At 31.3% G+C, this 27,367-nt stretch overlaps 1 protein-coding gene across 1 annotated transcript in view; it reads right to left on the reverse strand.

Moving 5' to 3' along the window:
• LOC115890485 (protein kinase C-binding protein NELL1-like) overlaps positions 1 to 27,367 on the reverse strand; it is a 167,808-nt gene that overhangs the window by 43,745 nt on the left and 96,696 nt on the right. The window contains exons 6-9 of the mRNA XM_030910724.1: positions 24,493 to 24,648; positions 18,001 to 18,129; positions 11,905 to 11,998; positions 9,599 to 9,787 (exon numbers count right to left, since the gene is read on the reverse strand). Coding sequence (XP_030766584.1) covers positions 9,599 to 9,787; positions 11,905 to 11,998; positions 18,001 to 18,129; positions 24,493 to 24,648 — 568 coding nt within the window. The remainder of the gene's footprint in view (positions 1 to 9,598; positions 9,788 to 11,904; positions 11,999 to 18,000; positions 18,130 to 24,492; positions 24,649 to 27,367) is intronic.

Below are 27,367 nucleotides of genomic sequence, written 5' to 3' on the forward strand. Positions count from 1 at the left end.
CACATTCGGCGTTCAGATCACAGTTGTGGCTTCCCGTAGAACACTCGTCCAATTCGGCACAGTTGAACCTGTCTACGCGGATGTACCCGTCTAGACACTGGCACTCGTACGAGCCTTGAGTGTTGACGCAGATAGTGTTTGAGTGGCAATGGTGACCTTCTCTACCGCCTTCTTGCTGACATTCATCGATATCTAGATAACAAACAAGTTTAATTTAGCTTATTATTAAAGAAAAATATGATTTATAAAATCTGCCTCCTTTATTTTATATTTTATTTTAAAAAATATATTTATAGTGGTTCAAAGAAAGGGCAACGGCCCAGCTACGTCGAAATATTGTTTCCCGATAGAAGAAGTTAAACGATGCTAGACGACGCGAGTGGATGGACGGGTGACCGTCTGGAAACTCTGTCGTGCTGTTGTTTCATGGCAGTAGTGTAAATTCTAGTAACACACTGCTCATTTTTGCCAGTTCGAAGATGAGATCGGATATTTCGAGAGTAACAGTCGATTTAGGCACTCGCCAAGTCGGTAGGCCAAGTCAGTAGGCTACAACTCAGTTCCCTGGCTAAAAATAATCGCTGCGATGAACAAATACAATATCAGCAAACATATAAGCAAAATAATAGAATCTTACTTAAGTGATTGCTGGATAATATCGCAGCAAGGGAAGAAGTATGCGGTTACTGCTGGAGTAGGTCTGTTCTGGGACCAGTACTCTGGAATATCTTCTATAATAAAATATTAGACACTGAAACGGAAAGAGGAATATCCCTAATGGAATACGCAGATGACCTCGCGATTGTAACTAGAGCAAAATATAAAACAGCTGGAAAACAAAACTTAGCATGTTATGAAATTGATAATGTGGAAACTGGCCGAATTGAAAAAATTATATACAGAGTCAACAAGCAATCAACTACCTAGGAATGTATTTAGACAAAGACGTACGAGTAATATCACATATTAAAAGAATCTGTGAAAAGGCTAATACGGCCATTAATAAGTTAGTTAGACCATGGCAAATATCGAAGGTCCAAGTACAACAAAGCGAAGGGTACAAACAACAGCTGTACTTTCTTTAATGCTGTACGCGGCACCAGCTTGGAAATCGGAATTGAAGTTTAAATCATATCGGGATTTATTAGAACAACTTAACCGTAGAATGACAGTAAGCATCATATCGGCCTACAGTTACAGCTCTTGCATAAATGGCTCCAATAGAACTGCTGGTGAAAGAACGGGACCTCATCTATCAACGGGGAAAAGATTATGCTGCGGAGGCTAAGAAGATGACTTACGCACAGTCACAAACAAGATGGAATGAATACAAAGGGTAGGCTATCAAAGACAAAAGATGAAAGAAAATGTGGTGATATGAATTTTTATACATCACAGGCTATGACTGGTCATGGAGTCTTGAGCTCATATCTGCAAAGAATAAAAACAACAGAACACACCTTGTTTGTATGACCAGAGTTTGAAGCTTACAGGGTACAAACGTACAACAAAATTGGGCATAAAATTACGAAAGACAATGTAGCAGAAGTCCTCCTAAGAGGCGAGAACCAGTGGAAATGTGTTAGCAGACTAATGACAAATATAATGAAGTATTTACTATCCCTACATTAATAATTCGAAGGAAAAGATAAAAGAGAAAAAGTATAGGCTAGGCATGGTCAACAAGGGATACTTTGTGAGGTTGATGTAATGCTTAGAGCAGTTCCAACCCAAGAACAGTTAACCTAATAGGACTGCTCATTCAGCCAAAAGTGTCCGCCAGGTGCATGCGAAAACTACTCGCTTTGTGACGTCATTGTAGTCCTTGTCATGGTTATTAGTCCTTATCCGGCAACCAATAATACACACACGTGCATTATTGGTTGCCGAATACAAAACGTTCATTATTTAGTTTATTTATTTAAACACCTTATATGTATGCAGTATAGAAAATTAACTGTATAAATCATATTAAATACTCGGATAATGCATTTTTAAGAACAGCAGTTCTCAGCATCACCTTTTGCAAGCATTCTTTTTAGAGTACTTCCATATTTTGCTCTAAAATAATTAATAAACACTATCGTAGGCACTTAGTAAGCACTTTGTCACAATCCACAACACAAAATGAACGTATTTATACACTCTATAGCTCTAAAAACTTTAAAGACACCCTTTTCACATTTAAAATTGACAAAATAATTAACTCAAAATTTCTCAGCTGTTATTTTTATAAGTTTACCATAGGCAACTAATAATACATCATGACAAGGACTACAATGACGTCACAACTGTCAGCTGAAGCGCGGGAAGAAGCAAACGTACGTCTTATGAGGATGAGCAATCCTATTAGTTTACAGTTCTTGGTTCCCACCGCACTTGATAAAGAAAACAGGGGAAAGGGTTTTAGTTGGTCGCTACAAGCAAACCCGACACAACCCCCGCCGCTAGAACAACAGGCGGGGACAGTCTGTCAGCAGATTCTCTAAAGCTCTGTATAATAAGAAAAAGTCGGTAGCCCATTGACAATGATATGGCCGAGGAGCGCGGTTCGGGTTCCGCGTAAACAAAGTATGTCCCATCCGGACTAGCAGCACAAATGAGACGTTAACTTAAAATACTTTTCTTAGTGAAGTAAAAGGTAATATTACCATAATATTACTGGTAATCTTGGTAATATTACGTAATATAACCGCATGATCGGTAATATCGTCGATCGCTCTCCTCCTTTTCATGTGCCCAGCTCTAAAAAAAGTTGTACTTATGGTATATTGCCCATAATTATAATTTACTAATTGGAGAAGAATATCCAAGAAAAGGTAAAAACTGCTAAGAAAGAAATTGAAGAAGAAGAAGATATCGATTTCGAAGGACCTAATAGAGTTGACTCAATTAACAAAAGAGAAAGTAGAACCAGATGACGAGATTGAGGATTATTTACCATTATCCACTCTTTTACATACTATAAAGCCGGCCCTACACGATGCGCCCAACGGTGGTTCCAATGGTTCCAATGGTTCCAGATTTCGACAATATTGCAATTGACACGTTTAACATAGGCTACTCTGACTCTGACTAGTTTAAAAAATGTCATTTTCTTTTTTTATAATATTTTTACAGTTTTGAACTGTAAAAAATAATATTATTTAAAAAACTGTAAGTTACCAATGTTACTGTAATATTACCTATTTATAAATTACCGGTAATTTTACATCACTAACGTTACTTAATTCAAAGAACTTTGACGTGGTAGTCGTGGTACACGTGGTAATTAATAAACTTATTTTGATTTCCAATAAAAATACATAATACTTAGTTTTATGTCCATGGAATATTGGGACATCCTAAATATAGAAACTTCTAATTTATAACACAGCAATGGCACAATACATAAAAAAGTAGTTAACTAAAAAAATGATCAAATATTGATGATAAAAATAAAAATAAATTATGTAGTACTGACTTTTTCAATGGTAAATGAAAAAGTACACAATGGTGTATAAAAAATATAGTAAAGAAATAACCGATAACAAATATACAGAATAAAGATGTAATGTGATGATAAAATAAACATGAATTCAAATAGTTTGTATCCATAAGGGAACTTTTTTATTATATAAATTTTTATTATTTCATTTATTAATACACACATCAGATAGCTACGAGTATAAGAGCAAATAAGTTTATTACAACATTTGTGTTACAAAATTGCAATATAAATTTGCCGTAATTTGGGGTTGATTTGGGGCAGAAATTAGCATCAGCCATTTTTATTGACAAAACGTGTATCATAATTAGGTTTGTTGTGTATATAAATAAAACAAACAAAATATAAATCAAAATATCCTTTTCTACAACTATCTCGCTACATTTTAAAAATACTACTTTTATATATTTTTTTTTCAAAACTAGAAAAAAAAATAAATTAAAAATATAAAGTTATATTGTTAAATTCACTTTTTCCTCAATTATTAATACATTAAACATAAATTGTTTTAAAAACGACAAAAACAGAATCAAAAAACCCTGAAAAAATAAAATTTAAGCTACATTTAATAATGATAAATCGAGCTGAAAGTTAATCAATATCTCAAAAAAGAGATTATTGGGTCAGCTCGCATTAGTACGTACATTAATTTATAACTGCAAAGAGAAAAGGTTTTTGACTTGAAATTAATCCACTTTTCACTTTGTAATAAACTAAAATAATGTTATAGGTAGTAAGCAAATTACCACAATAAAAATTTACATTTATTTTTTAAATAAATGTAAATGTTGTAATAATATAAACAGTAATAAAGTGGAATTGATATAAATAGAGTTTTATCTACAACCGTTTAGTTATAACGTTTTTACATCAATATTTTTTTAGTATTTCAGTTACGTTATGAGATTCCTAACAGAACTAGTGGTGTTATGAATCTATAACACAACTAGTTTTTATAATAATGACAATTCCCCATGTGACAAATGTCATAGTTAAAGGTGTTAAAGGTGGGCGACTAATAAACGAAAATTAGAACAGCATTTTCTTATTTTTCGGTTGTAGATAAAAGGTTGTACATGACACGTGCGTTTAAACATGATTACAACACTCGTATGATCAGAACAACTCGGTCTACGACCTCGTCGTTCTAATCGTTCACACTCGTTGTTGTAATCATGTTCATAAACACACTTGTACTGTAAATAACTATTAAACAAATACTACCATACAAAATAAAAATATCCCAGACGACTTAACGCTCCAAATAGACATATACTGGTTACTGGTAGGTATGTGTACCAAGCGCAAAATTAATAAATGTAAAATTGGTAAAAAATATTATAAATAATAGAGAGATAAAACTATAAATGAAAATAAATAGTTAGTAGGCAACGAATGAAGGAAATGTTATTACCAGAACATAGTTTTCCGTCGCCTCTGAAGCCCTGGTCACACTGGCAAAGCATAAGTCGTTTGTAAATTGCGGCAGGTGGCGTTAGCGTGACAATAATGTCCCATGGCACAGTAGTCAATACCTGTTAAGTTAGTTAGCGAAGGAAGAGAAAAATGCGTTAGTTAAGCATGTGAGGGTTGTTAATAGATTAATCAAGTTGCATGAAATCATTAATATTAAATAATATTGTGATGAATCATGCCTACAGGGTGGCGCTTCTCGTACGACGCGGAGGCTCCAAGGAGAACGACAATTTCTATTAAAATAAAAATTTTGTGAGTGATGATGAGTGTAGGTTAATGTAAAGCATTTTCTAAAAATATATAGAGTTCTCCAGGGTGTCCGCAAAAATATTTAAACATCAAAGTTGTGTTTTTTTGTAACAAAACACTATATATTTTAATTGATTTTCGGATTCTAGGAGAAAAATATATGGTTTTAAACATATTTGACATATTCTAAAAATGAAGAACCAATTTTCAAAATTCAATAAAAACTACCTAAATTGGAATTTACTCGGTATAGCCAAATATATAGTTAAAATAAACCTTGTACTTTAAATCAAATTAAAACTTAATCCAAAAAGTTATACAAGTAGAGACAAAATTAATATTAAACATTTGTCACTTTTAAAAACAAATTACTCTTTTATTTTAAATAGAATATCCAGTATATTATTTCGATATTCAATGGGAGAATTCAAATCTCTTCATTATACTATTAAGGTTGCCTACCCGTCAAACAAAGATGTTCTTATATATTTTCATTTTTATGATTTAGTGTCAGTAAATCTTTATTAATTGATAAAATCTAAGTGGCTGTGATATGCCTGAAGTTACTTCAACATAGCTGACAAATTTGTTTAATTTTACAACTAATTATCATTTTTTGTCAATTAAAACGAAAAAAATTCTTAAAAATTTGCCGAAAACGGAAACTTAACCTGCAGCAAAGAGAAAGCCAAACTATTATTTTCACATAATTGTACCTTAACATATCTAGTTCTAATCCTGAGATAATTAAAATATGTTTCGTGTATTTGTTTATTATCATAGAATATTTTACTTTATATTCTTTAATTTTTTAGGTGTTCCATCTAAAATAAAAGAGTAACTTGCTTTTAAATGTGACCAATATTCAATATTAATTTTATCTCACTCTGTATAACTTTTCGGGTCAACTTTTAATTTGGTTTAACATAAAATGGTTATTTTAACCAAATATCAGGTTATAGAACAGTGTAAATTACAATTTAGATAACTTTTACCGAAATTTAAAGTTTTTTTCATTTTCAAAAAAACGGTAAATATGCTTCTTTAATGAAATTCACCGTTATTTTTTTGGGTTTTTTGGGGTTACCCTGTAGAACTCTATACATAAAATGCTTTCAATTAACCTTGGAGATACATATGTTAAAAACAGTGTTTATAGAAGTCCATCAGCTACTGTCGACAAGATGAGAGAACGAAGTCTTAATTTCCCAAAATTTCATTTCAATACAAACTACTGTTTTCCTTGAAACCTTCGTGTCATATAAAAGGAGCCACTCTATACAGTAAAAAAGCACAAACCAAAAAAATCCAAGCACCCCAAATTATTTGAAGCAGTCAAGTATGGTAAAAAACTAGTTAAAACAAAGTTATGCTAATTATATAATTGACTATCAGATCCAGACAAATTATGAAAATTGTGTTCTAAATTATAAACGTAAATAAAAATGTTTTTTTTTCCTAAAATTATTAAATTATTTAATCGTTTCATCAACTTGTAGATAATTTTTCAACATCAAACAGTCAAAACAAAAAGCCTGATAAACAGTTAATCGTTGTAATTTAATTAAGAAAGTTAATTATAACAAACACAAATGTATTGGGGTATGTATAGACTGTTTGTAATGTCCATTCATCACAATATTACTTAATAAAAGCCGTAGGTAGCAAAATATTAGGGCGTAGGTTTTCCCTGAACTTGACATTATGATTAATATTAGGAGAATGAAGATAAATAAACTGAAATATTAAACGGATATGTTTTTGTTAATTGGAAGGGGAAAACAGTATTAAGCATGATTATATGAAATAAGCACAATATTAGTTATGATTATAGAGTGTAGAGGCAAGGAGAAATATCTTCGTGCATTAAAAATGGTCATAAAGAAGGGAAGACTTAAGATAGCGCTGTTGTAGCAAAAAGTTAAAATTTAAAATAGGCGCCGAAAATTTTTAGAACAGGAAATGATTCAAAAGAGATAAATACTTGACGTGAAGGCGCGGGTTTCAAAAAACATACAAATTTTATTCGTCACATGAAATAAATTATCGATTATTCTTGGGCAGCAATAGACTAGGCCTCTAATATATAATAATAATAAAATCTAATATATACTAATATATATATATATATATATATATATAAAAATAATTATTTTATATTCTAAAAAATAAAAACAAAGTTTTTTTTGTTACTTTTATTCTCTTATCTTTGGTTACTTTTCATTTTTTAGATTTATGCGTCATTAGCGCCACTGTGGTTATTTGGTGAACCATTATTCTTCCAATTTTTGTGACCACTTTTTCAAGTAAAGTCCCATACGAGATATTTCTCGTCATCTCTACACTCCATAGTTATGATAAGACATTTACAAAACATTAGAGAAAGTTTTTTTAGAGAAAGAGCAACAATATTATATGAGAAAAAATCAAAATTTTGGTGCGTAAGAAAAAAACTTTAGTTGAAATAAAACGCCACACAGGGTGGCATTAGTGTCAGGAAGTCCAATATCGTCGTTGACGAAGATATGAAACAAGTGTCAATAGTAAATTATAACGCAAAATATCATAAGGTGGCTTTGATCAAAATTAAATGAAAAATGGGGGTTGTAATTAAAAAAAAACTTTGGGACACCCTCTTTACAATAAAATATTTTTAGGATATGCATTTTTAATCACCGCGACCTTTTGCATACAGGGTGTCCCAGGCTGAGCGTGCATTAGAGAGAACCACAATATCTAGATCGGAGATTTTTTGCACATCATTGTTTTACAAAGAGATCTACTGATTAAAAATATTTTCAATATGGCGGCACTTCCGGAAATACCGGAAGTTGACAGCAACTTACTTATTTAAGATGGGTGTCCCCAGTTTTTTTATTACATACTTAGATTCTCTGTAAAATTCTATGAATATTGTTTAATTTAATACACTCTATATCTAACATTAACCGTTTTTGAGAAAAAAACCTTTAAAATTTTTGGACGAAAAAAACTAAATGTCAAAAAAAATTGTATAGCCTAAAAGTCAAATTTAGTTAATACCACAGCCACTGTAACATAAAGAGAAGACATCTATTTCAAAAATTAAATTAGTAGTTGTCATGGAATTGAGCGATTAGAAAATTATCAAAAATAGAAACGCACTTTTTTTATTTCACTAATGAAAAGGTTTTTAATTCGTTATTTTTTAACTATACTTGTTCCTATACCTAAAATAAATCGTTTCTAAGTTACTTAAGATTTAATTTGAAAACGTATATTTTTATTGATTTTATCTAGCCTCCTTTGACATTAAATGTCAAATGGTCAGACAATTGACAATTTATTTCCATCTGTCAGAAAACACATTATATGAATTTCTTATATTATAAATACTGTCTGCCTTAAGAGGTTAAAAAGTATATTTATAAAAATATACCTATCTGGTATTTTCGCTCTTTAGTGATATCTAATTGTTTATATTATTAATAATATTCCGTATGATCGAAAAAAAAAACAGCGCCAATTTGATTCAGAAATGATGCTGCTTTTTGAACAAAGTGTCACAATATGACATGGCCAGATCTATTGTTTTACATCACTTGACGTTTAAAGTCACAGGCTACTGGTTAAAATCAAGAAAAATATACGCTTTAAAACTAAATCATAAATAACTTAAAAACGATTTATTTTAGATATAGGAATATGCATAGTCAAAAAGTAACGAATTGAGAAGCCTTTTCACTAGTGAAATAAAAAAAGTGGGTTTCCATTTGAAAAAAATGATTTATGATAATTTTTTAATCGCTCAATTCTATGACATCTGCGGCCATTATTATATGATATTCGAACAATTTAACTTTTGAGATAGATAGCCACATGTTTTCTCTTCATGGCACCGTGGCTGTGGTAATCACTAAATTTAACGTTTAGGATATACACATATTTTTGACAGGCAGTTTTTTTCGTAAAAATTTTAAATATTTTCGATCAAAAACGACCAACGATATAAAGTGTTTAATATCAAAATTCATAAAATTTTACAGAGCATATAAGTATGTAGTAAAAAATGGGGACACCCATTTAAAATAAGGAAGTTGCTGTCAACTTCCCTGTATTTTCGGAAGTGCCGTAATATTGAAAATATTTTTAATCGAAAGATCTCGTTGTGAAACTATAATGTGCAAAAAATCTCCAAGCTAGATGTTGTAGTTCTATAGAAACTTCTAATGCACGCTCAGCCTGGGACACCCTGTATATAACATAACAGAACATAACAACAACGATATTCGACTTCTTCACGCTAATGGGGTACCCTGTATATGATTAGAGGGTTTTTAAAATCTTATGTTATACAATTTATTGTTATACAATACCCAAAATATAAACAATATCCATATGACTAACCTTGGCATATTTTACAGCAACTCCCGGACACGGACAGCTGTTGTTCAACCGGACAACTCAAAACGGGACAGTCTTTCGGGTCCAAAACTTTGCAGTCCATCGACCCATCTATACACGTACAGTCTTTACACTTCTCAATTGTTACTATGTCGCCGTGTTCGTACATTTTACCATTAAACAAACATTCCTCTAAAAGTCAACGTATATTGTATTAAAACTACTAATGCTTTTTAATAGTTTGTTGTGTAACACTACTACATAAATTTTATGAGTTTTTTTTAACTAGAATTTGTTGAAATCTAGTATAGCTTATTTCAATGACTAAAGAATACAAGGACGCGTAACACGCATATTATACGGGCTTGAGCAAAATCGGTGATGTAAAATTATAGGATATCATTTTTTTGGTCAAAACAAAGGAGGTGGCTACAGGCACAATTTTAGTGATTTTTACTAGTTTGTTTTGTAATGAGCTTTGTGTTGACACTTTATTGCAACGGTGATTTGCTCGGCTTTCGAGAGTAAAAGCCACAGCGACAATAAAGAGCCAGGAATTACGTTTCTAAGTATATAACAAAAAATTAGTTTTATGCACTCCACTTTTTTAGCTTTTATTTTATTCAATTTGATAATTATTTCTCTAAAGCTGACTATGATATGTGCATTGGGCATAATAATCCATACTAGTTTTGTACCTTTTGGAAACGTTTTCAAATTTTAAATAAATGGCATGGCACCACCATACCCCGACTCTACTTAACAAGCCGTGAACAAGGAAATCTGGCAATCCTGGTTTCAGATCGATCGATACACGTTTAGCCATATGATTTACATTCATTGACCTGTTGCTCTGTTATGTTTTTGTAAATAAATCCGCTTTTTTGAAAGAAAATATTGTTTAGTTGAAGACTAAAGTTGTGAAAAGTCTTACTGTGTGAAATTTGTAAGTTACCGGGACAATTTTTTTCCGTAGACATTGCGTAAAAACAAATATCCTTGGGTGAAAAATTCGCCGGGTTATAAGCGAGGTTAAGTGCTTTCTTCAAAGAATGGCGGCAAATTCGGCGGCGAATGAAAATTTTGTGGTGCTTTATAAAACAATTTATTGAAAGTTAGTTGTTGTTGTAATCAAAAATTACCATGCCAAGTCCTTGTTGTGTGCCTGGATGCATATGCAATTATAAAACTTGTCTTAATGCAGGAGAACCAGCGGTATCTGTTTTTACCTTTCCAAAGGATGAAAACCTTAAAACCCAATGGTTTAGGAATATTCCTAGGGAGGCATGGTCACCCTCAAAATATTCTGTAGTTTGTGCTAAACATTTTGTAGAAAGTGACATTATTAGGGAGGAGGATTATCGCTTGCCAGATGGATCAATGCAAAAGGTACCTACTAAAACTAGACTAAAGTTAAATACAGTGCCTAGTATCTTTCCAAATTGGCCACATTACTTGTCAAAAACAGTCCCTGTTCCCCGAAAAAGTCCTGCTGAACGAACCAAGGAAATACAAGATCGAAGTGAGCCATTTTAGCATTTATTTGGATCTTTCAGCAGGACTTTTTCGGGGAACAGGGACTGTTTTTGACAAGTAATGTGGCAATTTTTTTTAGTTTTATGTGGCAAATTTGAGCAAACCTTAAATTCATTTAAAAATACGCGCCTCGATAGCTGGTAAAACGGCCCGTCGCGCATTCGCGCTTGCTAGAAACCGATCTGAATCTCTTGCCGGTTGCGGCGTTGCCAAATGGTTGTTCACGGCTTGTTAAGTAGAGTCGGGCTGTGACGCCACCTAAAAAAGCAGCATCTACCCTAAGGTACATCTACCCTTACGTCTATACGTAAGCAATAAAGATTATTCATAAATAAATAAGTCCAATAATAAGTAGCATTAAGTACTAAACTAAATTTTGTAAACTTCTCAGTTTAGTCGACATCTGGTTCCATTTACAAATTAATTTTGTGAGATAAAAATTGAATAATCAATTTTCCTGTAAAATACTGATCTGTTAGAAATAAACTTAAAAGCCGTTGACTAATAATTAAAAAAATTTTTGTTAAACAATAAAAATTACAATGTTTACTTAATTCTGCATTTTTTATATTAAACCTTTGACACGGCTCTGGCCACATAGCTTTAATGTCAACTGGTAACAATTTGGCTGCTGGTGTTATTGGTCCTTGTATTCTTTAGTCATTGGTTTATTTTATACAGGTATAATATAAAATACTGTTTTCTTTTGCTATATTTATATTTTAAACACGGTGATGCTTATAATAGTTATGTTACATAATCATATATCTTACTTAAACAAGTTTCACAACATTGTCCTTCTAACCGGACAGGATGTTGACAGCCTGGTGGGGTACAATTGACTGGATGACATGTAATTTCTCCTTCCTGAAAACATTCCAGAGTATGTATTTTCTTGATAGCAGCATTATAATATTAAAAAAAATAACAATTATTAAATACCTTAAAACCGGATTTATGTGTTGTAGATAGCTTACATATAACTGTGTAATAATTTACAGTTTTATGTTATGAAAAATATGTGTTGACATTTAGTAGTGTGCTATAAGAGCCCTGCATGTACAGGGTGGTCGAAATTGGTCTGTTTTAACAGAGAAAACCTATTTCCTGACTAGATAGAGCAAAATCGACATAGATGTCATGGGCTCGATTTCTGAGAAACGTTTAATGTAACCGTAACCGCCTGTTGGTATTTTCACTGCCAACTGAGATACGGGGTCTTTTTGAATTTTTTACCATTTTGAAAATGGCCCATAACTTTTTTATTTTGCGGAATAATAAAATTCTGTAAAAACGTTATTAAGGCACTTTTTTAGGCACAATCCAGTGGCGTAGTCAGTTTTTTTTTCTATGCTTGCTCTTTTTGTCAGAAATAATAAAAAATATAATTTTTTAATGGAAATCATAGTTGGCTATGAACTTAAAAAAATGCGGGCGTTTTACCATTCTCAATAATCTAAAGTTATGGACATCTATTTCTAAGAATGAGAGAAAGGTTAGGTTTTTGATCTTTATATCGAAGCGGGCCTTGATTTTGTGTTGACCTATTTGCCTAATTATTTTATATGACAATTTAATATTCTATATTATTATTTATCTGCATAACTAAAAACTTTTGAAAAGGTAAATTAACCTTCTATATTAGTATTAGTAATTACAACTGAAATCGATACAATAAACAAAGAATAAAACTAAAAAAAAGTATTTTTTGAGTGACGAATATAGTTTTCTAAAAAAAATCATCAAAGATGTTCAAACTGAGCACCCCCCTTGTTAAATATACAATAAACATTTTTTGCGCACAGAGTTACAACAATTTATTAGGCGAACTGGTGTAATAAGTCCAAAAACTTGCCTAGTAGCCTTCTGTAATTCTTCTCTAGTCCCAATGGTTCTTCCCTTATATATAAGGCCTTTTAATTTCCCTAATAAAAAAGTCAAAAGGAGTTACATCACAGGACCTAGCAGGCCAAGATATGGGATCCCTTGTTCCAATCCAATTCTCTCTAAATTCTCCATTTAATAGTGCAGTTGTAACCCTGGCTTTTTAATTGTAAATGGTAATAATAATATAGAATGTTGATTTACCTTTTCAAAAGTCTTTAATTATACAGATAAATAATGATATAGAATATTAAATTGTGATAAAAAATAATTAGACAACTATAGGTCAACACAAAATCCACTTCGATACAAAGATAAAAAACGTAAAATTTCTCTCATTTTTAGAAATAAATACACATAACTTTATATCGTTGAAAAGGGTTATACGCCACCATTTTTTTAAGTTCATAGCCATCTATGATTTCCATTTAAAAAATTATATTCTTTATTATTTCTGACTAAAAAAGCAAGTATAGAAAAAAACTGACTATGCCACTGGATTGTACTTAAAAAAGTGCATTAAGAACGTTTTTACAGAACTTTATTATTCCGGGAAATACAAAAGTTATGGGCAATTTTCCAAATGGTAAAAATTCAAAAAGACTCCGTATCTCGGTTGCCAGTGAAAATATGAACAGGCGGTTTAGGCCATTAAACGTTTCTCAGCAATCGAGCCCATGACATCTGTGTCGGTTTTGCTCTATCTAGTCAGGAAATATGTTTTCTCCGTTAAAACAGACCAATTTCGACCACCCTGTACAGGGACATCATTTTAAGTGTCTCACCCATTTTAAAATTCTCCTGTATCCTATTTTAAAGTAGTAAAAAAATATTTTAATGTAATTTTTCGCGAGGATGCCGATTTTCTACATCAAAATTTTTTAGACAGATACGACCATCTTGATTTTTTTAAATGGAAACCCCACATATTTTAGCATGCTCCGATAGACATGTTTTAGCTAATTTCAAAAAGTATAGTTTAGTATACTTTGCACTTACCGTTTTCGATATACAGTGACTAAAAAAACTACACTGACTAAAGTGCTCGGGTACCTCATTGGAAAAAGCGTAAATTTAAAGAAGCCGTTTTAAAGCAAACAATAATCGCATCTTTAGCCCACTTTTTAATCCTAGTACGATATGGCATCTATCTCTATCTCTCTCTCTCTCTATCTCATCGAATCGGATCGGACCGGTCGGATCGGATCGGATCGGATCGGAACGGTCAGATCGCATCGGATTAGGAGGATGCTGATTTTCTACATCAATTTTTTTTAAAAAGTCGATTTTGACAGATACGACGCCATCTTGATTTTTTTTAATTGAAACCCCTACATAATTTAGCATGGTACGGTAGATTTAAGCTAATTTCAAAAATATATATTTTAATATACTTTGCATGTACCTCTTTCTATATGCAGGGGGTTGAAATCAAGACATCCTCTAATTTTTATGTATTTGAATATGAATGCCATTCACTTATTACATCTGAATGGTATTCGTATCCAAATGCATGAAAATTACATAAATTGATGATCTTATGATAAATGACTAGCAGTTTAAAACTGCACTGTAGTAATACTTTAAAATATACATGATAACACAATCAAAATTAAAAATGTTATTTCTGATACAAGTGAAGAAATAGCAAACAAAATATAATAAAGTCAATCTAATAATCTGACGATACAATATTTTCATGTTTAAATCGTAACGTTCTTATTTGTCAAAGAGTTTAAGAACATTTAAGAACACAAAATTAGAAGATAATAATATATTAAAAGTTAGATATTAAAAGTTTTGGTAACAATTTATTAGCCAATACACTAAGACAAGAACATCAAAGTACCATTAAATTAACATTTAATAGCCGGCCCTCAAATAAATAAAAATATGTTCTTTTATTTTCCACAACACACTCTACCTTTTTTGGCGAATTTAGGACCATTATTACACAGTGATAATGGTCCATGATTTTCACAAAAGAATTTTCACAAATTTTAGGAATAATTGCTGGCATTATTTTTAATTTAAAAACTAGAAGTATAAATAATGATAGTCCTTGCTGACTTGGTTAGCAAGAGAGAATTTTATTATCGAGATCATTATTATCGAGATACGAAATGAAATGCTAGAAAAAAAATAATTTTTAAATTACTCCGCAATGAGTTAACCTGGGTTTATGAAATTTTGTGGTCTAAATAACTATCCAAGACACTTTGGTGAAAAATATGCTATATCTCTACCAGACCATGGTAGATAATCTTGGAAGTTGGTACATGCACTCTTTCTCTTGTTTTAATGATTTCGGACGTGTTTTTTTCAAGACACTTTTTGTTTCGATTCGATTCGACTCGTAACGGATCAGAACGGTTGGATCGGATCGGTCGGAACGGATCGGTCGGATCGGAACGGTCGGATCGGATCGGTCGGATCGTAACGGTTGGATCGGATCGGTCGGATCGGAACGGTCGGATCGGATCGGATCAGGTCGGTCGAATCGGAAGGGTCGGATCGGATCGGAACAGTTGGATCGGAACGGTCGGATCGGAACGGTCGGATCGGATCGGTCGGATCGAATCGGATTGATCTGCAAACACGTCCGAAATCATTAAAACAAGAGAAAGACGGCGTTGTATCTGTCAAAATAGACGTTTTAAAAAATTTGATGTAGAAAATCGGCATCCTCGCGAAAAATTACATTAAAATATCTTTTTACTATCTTAAAATAGAAAAGAGAAAAATTTTAAATTGGGTGAGACAATTAAAATGATTCTGAAACAATTCATTTTTAAATCCACTGTATATCTAAAACGGTAAGTGCAAAGTATACTAAACTATACAGAATGTTAACTGGACAGTTACTTATAGGGGAACAGAATGCAACACTGCCTATTAGAACGTATGCACTTATAGGGTTTTCTGCCGACTCGTCCCGTCGCGTCGTCTATCGACGAGCGGGCCGAGGTTGCCATATTTCAACAATAAAGCTCTGGCCGCGAGTAATAAACAAATTAACAACTTGTATATTTTTGAAATTAGCTAAAATGTCTACCATTTTTTGGTTCCCATTTAAAAAAAATCAAGATGGCGTCGTATCTGTCAAATTGACCTTTTAAAAAAAATTGATGTAGAAAATCGGCATCCTCTTGAAAAATTACATTAAAATATTTGTTTACTATTTTAAAATAGGACACAGGAGAATTTTAAAATGGGCGAGGCACTTAAAATTATGTCCCTGTACAAATATGAATTTTTTGATGCCATCTCCACAAATAGACAATTTATTCATACTTTGTATCGCTTTAGTATGTTTTTTTTAATTTCTTTTTAAAAAATATTATTAATTATAATATTAGATAATTTTTTTACTAACAAACGGACTATCAATTATTTGTGCTTCTATCACGAGAATCGGCTGCTATTGGTTAAAAATTCCAAAATCTTATATTATATTATTATAAATCTTATAAAAAGAAGGCATTAGATCGATATTAAAGGAACAACTAAAGATATAATAACTTGTGTAACTTAAAAATAAATGAGAGTCATAGTCTAAAGAATTGTGAAAGTATTTAAATATATAAATACTCCATTGATAACATTATTCCGAAACAAAAATAGATATGACATAATAGAGGTAGAAAAGTTATCGTATTTGTCAGCGATATTTATTATGTCCGCATACTAAAAAACTTTGGCACAATGTCAACTTTAAATACCAAATAAAAAGTCGATAACATTAATGCCGTACATTAACGTTATTCCAGTAATAGTTCTAGCAGAAAGTTTAAAAAAACTGTAATATTTTTTGGTTTAGTTAATTTCATTTCTGATTATTAGATTTTGATTATTTAATTCGTGCCAATACTATTAGCAATAATACTTTTTAACGACTTCAAGCATAAGCTTCGCTAAGCAGAAGGAGACTCATAGATAAACTAATAAAACTAAATTTCCTTATATTAAAATCATCAGTATAAAGCATTGGCTTGTCGATTACAAATAAGTGTAAAAAATTATTAGAAACCAGAGTAGGCTACAAGTTAAGTAACTCAAAAAATCGATGATAACTTAACTTTCATTCAGAATCGCGATTAGTAGAATAAATTAATGGTTTCAAATAGCTTAGAAGTTTGTTCCTCTAATTTGAATGTAAGCGTTCAGAGCGTCAAAATTAGGGGTGGAATTTTCAATTAGTGGAAAATGTAATCAAACTTTTGACTTTTCCATTAATTATACTTCAACATTTGCGGGGAATGTCATTTTGGCCTTTGATTAGTCAGCCGTCAAAAGAAAATATTGTTAGAAACCAAAAGTTTATTGTTTTATAAGTTAAATATAAGGGTTTCTCTATAGATACGACTGATTACTGCAAGCTGTTGCTAGGATATTCTAATTTTAATTGTGTTTTTTAGGCATTGTGAATGATCGTAAACTAAAAAGTATAAAGTGTAGTTGAAACCACTAATTTATTCCACTTATTGCGAGGTTCTGAATGAAGCTTTGTGTTCATAATGACTTTACATTTTTTATTTCGTCGTTTGCATAAATACAGAGTGTTTCAAAAAACATGTACCCTCTCTCGTGGAGACATTCCTCACGTAAAAATTAGTTTTATTTTTTACATCAACATTGGTCCGATTCTGCTTTGTTACTACAGAGGCTTAAATTCTTCATTAGTATTTTTATTTATTATAATTTTCTTCCATTTTTTAGTATTTTTAGCGTTTAGAATATAAATTAAATCTTATTTTTACGTGACGAATGCACATGTCTTCTAAAACACCATTTATATTAGGCTTTTAATACACTTTAGTTATAATCTGATTTTTCTCCTGATGATGCTGAAATGGTTAACAAAACATATTATGCAGTTACAAAAAATGTATTGTAATTAAGTGTGAAATTTACTAGAGAATTACAAAAAAACTACAGTAAAAGAATGTAGATGGATAATTATAGAAATAAGGGTTACATCTTACCTTACATGAGCATATATCACATCCCCTCTGCCACGTTGAACCGTCTGCGTGGATTGTGTCGTTCAATCTGCACGATTTTTGACAGTCACAATCTTCAACGAGCGTTAACCTCATTTCTGCGTGTGCTAACTAGAAAAGACGTTGTGTAGAATAGTACAAGACCACTGCAGCTGTTTTAAAATAATATCAGTATTGAGTAATTAAGTAATAACTTTTTAGTTCTTTATAAACAAAGTCGTAGAAGTCAGATTATATTTTTGAAATATTTCAGTTATCGCTACACAATAATGGTCTGATTGACAATGATGTTGAGAAATCTTATTCATAGATAAAGGAAATAAATTTAGATTGGAATGCCCGTCGAAATTTTGGGTCGCGAAATTGTTTTGAGTCGCGACCGTTGTACACGATATGGCGCTGCTATAGCGGTTGCTAAAAACAACCGCAAACAAAAACAGAAATAAGTTTCTCTTGCCAAAGTCAGAATCTTCAAAAATGATAAAATCTTTCAAAATCTAAACCGCTCTCATTGAAAAAAATCCAAAAAGTGTTTAAAACGTCCATTTTCAAAGTAATTGTTGCTATCTTGTGAGTTTAATTTTAGTTTTATTTACTCAGACCCGTGATAATTGTGAAAAAGTGGCATTAAAAACTTAAAAAGCTGTTCTGTGAACTGCAAAAACTATCGTGGATCGTGGCATAACGTCGGTTTCCAATTTTTCATAGGTATTTCATACATTCCTTATATAAAATAAAGTTTCTTGTATGCAACACACTGTATTTTATTTATAAAATTAAAAGGAAATAATAATAAATTTGAATAAACAATATTTGGCAAAATAATTCCGGAAAAAGCCGAACCGCTCCGCAATTTTCAAAAGTTTTGGGTCGCGACCGCAAGAATAGCGCCAAATAGTGTTTACATTGTCCTTATGGGCACTTTCCAATCTAAACTTGTTTAATTTATCTATGATCCTTATGTTCAACCATCTCGTCTTCAAAAGTATCAAAACGTTTAACTCGAAAAATGACATTTCATTTTTTAGGAACTCATTTTCCACGTATCAATTCCATAAATTTTTAACGTCATTCGTATCGAAAATACGAGTTTATCGCCTCAGAGCGATTATTAGACATTCAGGAAAACAAATATGTTTTTAAAAATGTAAATATTTTTATCTGATCGTCAGCTAGGCTTTTTTAAAAAACAGCTAGTGTTATCATAATTCCAATCATAAATGTTTGTTGCGATATTTTAAGTTATTTAAATGTCGTAGTTTCAGTCGTTTCCAGAGCTGGTGTAATTTATATTTATTTATGATAATGCGATAGTTACATTTTAAAGGAAAAATGTATACCGGATACGTCTCGAAAGTGGCTCACCCCTACAACTTTTTTATTTTTTCAGATAAAAATACGAGATTTGGTATGTTATTATATGACATAAATTCGGATTGATTGACGTATTCAATTGTTATTGGTCACTTCCTGTTTCACGGGAAATTACTACAACTTTTGATTTTCAAATGGCACCCTCGGTAAATTTCAACTTAGTTCGATAGAAAATGACACTCTGAATAGAATTACATATTATATGTTAACTTTTGACGTTCTCGTTCAATCTAGAGTGCCATGGTTGTGTTAAAAATGCTAGTTTTTAATCAAGGAGTCTTGGAAAAATAGATTTATGTCGTCTAATGTTTTTAGTGTCTTGTTCTAACCGGTTAAAAAAAGTCCAAATCGTATTTTTAATAATTTGTAACGTTTTTAGTTCGTTACATGTCTTTGATTATGATATATGATGTCTGGCGTATCATCACCGGATTCCCTATCGTTCCGGCCGGATAATTTATTTGACAAATTTTTACGTTCTCTAGTCCACAACCCTGTTATCGTTTGACACAACCCTGTTATCGCTCTGTGGAGGCGCTGTCAACATCGCTTCTGTCAACTCTCTGTGCTGTCGACTGACTTTTACTTTTAGCGCTCTGTAGCCTAACCTAACCATCCCGGCTTTTAGAAATGGTGATTATTTAAATCTTGCTGTATAATCTGAATCAGCTGCTATTTCAAAGCAACAGGTAAAGATGAGATATCATCCTTTTAGATTCGATATTATTACTGCATATTTTTAGGGTAGATTTTTGGATGTCCCAACTTAACTTGTATTTGTATTTTGCTGGCACGTTGGCGTCCCTTTTCTTTTGTCCTGCAGAATGTTACATGGAAGAAAGGACAGTTTCTTTGTTTTTTATTGAGCCCTCGGAAGTACTTCGAGGTAGGTTTATTTTGTTTATTAGACCTTGTTTGGTTTTAAACAAGAGTTTCATATTTTTAGGGTCCAAGGTACGGACTATTTACAAGGTACGGGCATTATCCAAGGTCGTAGTAGTATCCAAGGTACGGGTAGTGTTCCCCTGTACCGTTGTCTTATGGACGGACTGTGTCCAAGGTTATGGTCCAAGCTTATGGCCCAGGTTACGGACATTATCCAAGGTCCTAGTAGTGTTCCAAGGTACGGGTAGTGTCCCCATATTGCCACAGTATGGATACAGCGTAAGCCCCATGCTGCTTCGCTCCCATTTCTAAGCCTAGTCAGTAGCTACGGCTGTATTGATTCATGGTGTCCTCATCCTGGCCGCTTTTGTTGTATTGGCCAACAGGATAGCCGAGAAACAGTACAGAGATATGAGCCTACCTCACGCTGCTACTCTTCGAAACTGCTACTCTACTCAAGAACAGCTAAGTGTAGATTTACATTTTGGTTTTCAGTCGATTTTCAGTCTTAACTTAATAACGTACATTTTAAATAATATCGTACAGACTATATTTAGTGGTTAGATTATTAAGAACATTTATGTCGATTTAGTAGTTACAATATGATTTAGATTTTAGGTTTCATTATATTACGCCTTGTAATAGTATTACTTTTTTATAGATATTATTATTGCACTAACATCATAAAAAATATATCAAATTAATTAAAGTAATGCTACATTTCATATATTCTCTTAAACTTTACATGTCTTGTATTTTATCATAGTTGTTTTCATAGATATTTAGTACAATTCTTAACACCACTTTCGTTGACATATAACCACTATAATAATTATTAAAATTGTACAATGCTATTTACCATCACAGTCCATCTTGAATAAATATAGTCATTAGTTTTAAGTAATATACAACTGTGTTTTCTTTCTCTGTACATGCCTGGCGCCCAATATCTATTTTTTATGTTTATTGTTATTAATTAGTTTTCTTTCCAGTGAAATACCTTATCCACGACTGCTCTCCGATGAAAAGCTGCCGTTCGCAGTGGTAATGTTTATAAAAAACGCTACAAATTTCTCAATTTAGTTAAATGGAACAAGGGTCATTACCATATTTGGATAAAGCATTTTTTACGAATAATTTGGCAACGCGTTATGAACCTGCATGTTATATCTCATAAACCATATGAGAAAATGTCGAAAGTCGACATATTAATATGTCATTCTATTCAGAGTCATTTTCTATTGAATAAAGTAAAAAATACCGAGGGTGCCGTATAAAAATCAAAAGTTGTAGTCATTTCCGGTGAAAAGCGAAGTGACCGAAAACAATTGAATACCTACGTCAATCAATTTGTGTCATATAATAACATATCAAATCTCGTTTTTTTCTCTGAAAAAATAAAAAAGTTATAGGGGGTGAGCCACTTTCAAGACGCACCCGGTATAGTTAATAGATTAAATTTAGAGGAACGAATACACTGAAAAAATCCAGAGGGACCAAAAAATAAACAAACAACTCAGCTATTTTGGATTTACTTAAGACTCGTCCTGTATAAATCTTCAAGATTGAAATTGTGATGTCAGTGGTTTCAAACGTTTAACTCAAACCACCATTTTATTTTTATTTGTGAGATATATTTATCTATATTTTTTCCGTGTATTTTTAGTACTTCCGGATCGAAAATGTGTCGATTGTATCTGAGCAACTTGAACAAACAAATACGCTTTTAAAATGTCAACATTTTAAACATTTTTTTCAAACATTTTAATCTGATAGTCAACTCGACAGCTGGATGGTAGTTATCATAATTTCAATCGTAAATGTTGGAAAATTTGTTGCCACAATAATTTATTTAAACGTCATTTTCACAGCTGGCGTAACATATTTATTTATTTATGATAATAGGATAGTTGCATTTTAAAGGTAAATGTACATAAATATATTACAATACTTATTCTTTTTGAAATAGCTTACTAAAACTCCTTAATACAATTTTTATTATATGTAGAAGTAAGTAGTTGAATTTATCAATGTGGAAAAGGCACTGGATTTAGCATAACCCTATATGTGGTAAACGAATTTTTTGTTGATGTTTAATCATGAACAATTTTGAATTTTAAAATTTTGATCATCTCACACACTGGTTAAAAGTCTAGTATTTAATATTTCATAACTTTTAAAATTATCCATTTACAATTATTTTCCTATTGTAAAATTTTATTGATACGCCTTTTTTGTGTTCTGCAATGTCCTATGTATGTTCTATTTGTAATTTTAATGACTTATTTTTTTTTTAAATTGTATGATATTGTACATTTTTTATTATTAGTATATTTTTGTGCTTTTTTTTGTTTTGTAAATGCTTTATCGCTGAAGCATTTTGGTTTTTTGTACAATAAAGCTTTATTTATTATTTATTATAACAAATATTAGTGTTTTTTTGTAAAAGTTTAACATAGAATTTTATTAATCGCAAATATACTGATCTTAAAAAATAAAAAGTGGGAACGCAGTTTATAAATAAATACTAAGACCTTTAAATAAATAATTAGTAGTATTAAACTTTATGAAAAATAATAATATTATGGAGATACTTCGTGAATTGAAATTATTGAAAAAGGAATTCAATAAGATAATATTTCAAAGTATTAATATTTACAGATACTGCTTATAGTTGTCTATATTGAAAGTCTGCATCTGAATTAACAAAAATATTACATATACCTCAAAATTTAATAAATAGTTTAAATATTGGGGTGCTTTTTAATACATAAATACAATAATTGAGGAGCAGACTTTCTAGATGCATTTTGTCCATCTTTTCGAATTAATTTTGGCAAGCAAAGAAAAATTTCCAGGTTTTTTGCAAGGAAGTTGTAAAATAAAAATCATAAAAATAGTACACCTACATGTGAAAAATCTAGTTTTTTGATGATATCTGAAAAATTGAAAAAAACTGTTGACTGTCCTTTAGACGTGAAATTTCTCTTTATTTTTCTGCTACCAAGGTCCGTATCCCCAATTAATTTCATTCATTCTTTTAAGTAGTATTATTCAAAAAATAGAGAAGTTGTAGTACCAAAAAAAAACTCTTCATCTGGAAATGACAAACAAACAGTAGTATGTCCACAGCACACAAGGATATACTTCTGTTTGTCTACCGCCAATGAACATAGCACATAGAAAGCCTAAGGTATTTTCGCCATTTAATTCGAATGGGATAAAAAGTATTTAACACATTAAAAGGGCGAGTCAGACTCGCGCTCGAAGGGTTCCGTACCATTCATTATCTATACAACATCAGACACTACATTATTACAAACTTTTTTTCCGATTTAGCTGAAATTTTGAATGCGCGTATAAGTAATTAAAAAAAAATAAAAAACACATTACTAAAAATTGTATTAATCAATAGTAAATATGTAAAAAGTAAAAATAAATATGTAAAAATATGTAAAAATAAAAAAAAACGATTAAAAAAAGTCGCCTTGACTAGGATTCGAACCTGCCTTACTACGGCTCCAACGTCATAGCAGCGTAAAGTCCTAACGCTTTAACCACGCGGCCACCGAGGACTTCAAAGATTCTATGTAAAATTCTTACTTAAAAGATAATGTTTAGTGAAAGTACTTTTTTATTTATAAACATTTATTTAATTCTGTTATTAGTATTTGTTCTTATAGCGGCAACATAGATACATTATCCGTAAAAATTTAAACTGTCTAGCTATAACGGTTTATAAGATAGACCTTTGTGACAGACGGACGGACGGACGGACGGACAGTGAAATCTTAGTAATAGGGTTCCCGTTTTTACCCTTTGGGTACGGAACCCTAAAAATGGACAAAATGCATTTAGTAATTCATAATTGTACTATTCATAATTGTACTATTAACCTAAATTATTTATTATCTAGAAATTTAATAAAGATGATGATAATGATGAAAAATGAGAATTTGATGTAAAATTACTTAAAATCCCCTTATTTAAGAATAGAAAGAATATAATAAAAAGTCATATTAAATAATAATTAAAACTGTTGACAATAATGCTAGATATTTTATGTATGTGATACGATATTTGAATTATTAGCTTTTGACTTCTGCCTGTGAATTAACAAATACTTAATAGAATAATTGATTTTAATTATAAATTTGATAAAAAGTTTTATCGTTTACGGTCATTGGAGGATCGTAAAAGAAAAACTCACCCTACCCTTTGGGATAGCTCGACGAGTTTGCGCTCCAAGCTTTGTACAGCGGTTTGAACAACCAGAAACTGACCACAAGTGGGACAGGAAACGTCTAATTTAGGACACACAGCCAGGACTCCATGGGAGCCTTCTATTAATCTCACGTCTTGTAGAAAACCCTGAAACAAATAAAAATATATTTTAGTTAACAGTTGATAAGAGTATGTTTAATAGTGTTGCACAAGACAAGAATTCTTGTCTTGAAAATCAATTTCTTGTCTTGTCTTGAAATTCAAGACAAGAAATTTTCAAAGTCTTGTCTTGCAGATTTCTTGAATGGCAAAATCTTGTATTGTCTCGCAAGACTCTTGAAATTTCTTGTCTTGAAAAATTTTATATTCTAACAAAAAGGTAATAATATTTCTATATTTTATTTCATAGAAAGCGTCGTATACAAAATGTAATACGGAAAAATGAACAACAACGATGCTAATTTTAGCAAAAAAATCTTAACGGACCGCAAACGAACTACGTCAACTCGCCCGTTTGACGAAACAGGAGCCATTACCTGATAGTGGTTTTCAAAATGAACTTCAAAAAAATTATTTGTCTATGCAGAGAGTGAACGATAAAACAGATATTTTAGCATGGTGGCAGAGCCATAGTGCTATATTCCCAGTGCTGTCAAAAATTGCTCGTGATTTTTTTGTACACCGGCTACTTCTGTTCCCGCAGAAAGACTCTTTTCGAAGGCAGCACTGGTAATAAGGAAACACAGAAACCGGCTAAATTCAAAATCGGTAAGAAGTTTAATTTGTTTGAATTCCTGGATGGATGAATTTCCATAAGTTGATTTTTTATTTCTAGTTGTTAATTCTTGTTAGTTTATTATGTTCTATTTTTGTTACTCGTTTGTTACTTTTATTTTTATAGTATTTATTTTATTTTTTTATTATGGAAAATCGGTTTGAAAAGTTTGGACACAAGGTGTACGGAAAGGTCATGCTAGAGTGTACTATTTGCGCTATTTGATACTACTTTTTGTTAGCGGAGCAACTTCGTGCATGAAAAGTAGTACCAAATAGTGCAAATAGTGTGCTCCACGAACATTAGTTTCAATTACCGTTAGTTTTTTTTTTATAATACCATTATACCAATATAATTTTGTGTGTAATATCAATTACTTGATATTTAATAAAAAACATATATTAAATAAACAACATATATACGGTTTGTTGCCTCGACTTTATTTTATTTCATTCTCAACTCTAAAACACTGGCTATGATAGAAAATGAACACCGGTCAATATTAATGCCGGGTTTATACAACATTTGCGTAAGTCGAAATCGTAATCACAGTCTTAATCATCGTCATAATCACAACGCACTTTTAATGTGCGTTTATAGAATATTTTCATATCTCCAAAAAATCCTATATGGGTATTTCACAACTACAAGAAAATCTACAAAATAAAATAGTTACTAACGAACAAAAAAATGCTTAACGTTTCGGAAAGTTTTTTTTTCATAGGTAGGTATAGATATTTTTTAACATTTTCATAATCATAATTCTTATATCAGTGAACTTTGGTAACATAATTAATGGCCAAGTTCATGGTAGATGTCAACAGGTTATAAGAAGTGGATAGTTTAACTTTTATGAGTATGACTATGATTGTGATTACGACTATGTAAATGTTGTATAAACCCGGCATAACTTGCGCTAATTATCTTAAAAAAATGTGTGATTTCTAACAATTCTATTAATAACTATAATGATTTCTAAACAATCTAATTTTCAAGAAATCCTAAATTCAAGAAATCTTGCAAAACTTTTGAAATTTCTTGCATATTAAAGTCTTGTCTTGTCTTGAAATTCAAGACAAGAAATTTTGAAAATCTTGTCTTGAATTTCTTGCGAAGAAGAGTCTTGGTCTTGCAAGACTTTTTCAAGACTCTTGTGCAACACTAATGTTTAACCAAGTCTAATATCTACTTAGATAGATTTTAACTCACACTAAACCAATGGACATCAAACAAAAAATATAATATACAAAATACCATGTGAAAGTGATAAATTTTATATTGGTGAAACATCTAGACCCTTAAATTTTCGGACTAAAGAACATAAAAATTATTTAAGAAAGGGCGATTGTCACAAATCTTTGATTTGTCAGCATTCATGGAACACAGGGTACAGAGTAGATTTTAACAACGCAAAAATTATAGTGAAAGAAGGGATAGCCTCTAAAAGAAAAATAAAAGAGGCATTTTTAATAAAATCTAATAAAACTAAATGTCTTGCTGTAGATGTTAGTAATATACGGTAATCGCTTCTTTAATTTTAAAGAATATAACATAAATAAACATAACATACATAAAAGTTAAAAACAAATTAAAAAATAATCATATAAAAAGTTTGAAGCTTTTTGGTTTTACCTTATTAAGTATATAATTACTGTTATCAGGTAGTAATTGTTAATTTTGAAGTTTAACTTGATATAACGTCATTTTAACAGAACATCAACGGTTTTTATAGACGTATCTGTTTAAAAAAAAACTAAAGTGTTCTCGAATAGTTGCATTTATGTATTTTAAATAGTTTTTTTTCTTTGTTATTTGTGTTTTTTTTGCTTCCAACGACGGGAAGAGATATACTTCCCGAAACATTAAGCATTTTCTGTCCATTAGGCAAATTAGTTTATAAGTAAACCACTAATGACAATTAGTCCCCGTTGGATTAACGCAGCAGTGTTTACAGAAAATAACTATTTTATTTGGTAGATTTTCTTACAGTGGCGAAATACCCATAAAACTTTTTTTGAAGAGACCTACAGGGTTTTTCACGCTATTCGACCGGAGTATTGTAGCCAAATAATTAGAATTTTAGAAATTGTG

Source organism: Sitophilus oryzae, unplaced genomic scaffold (assembly GCF_002938485.1).
Source record: "Sitophilus oryzae breed Bouriz unplaced genomic scaffold, Soryzae_2.0 scaffold_866_pilon_pilon, whole genome shotgun sequence".
In the NCBI taxonomy this organism is placed as follows: domain Eukaryota; kingdom Metazoa; phylum Arthropoda; class Insecta; order Coleoptera; family Curculionidae; genus Sitophilus; species Sitophilus oryzae.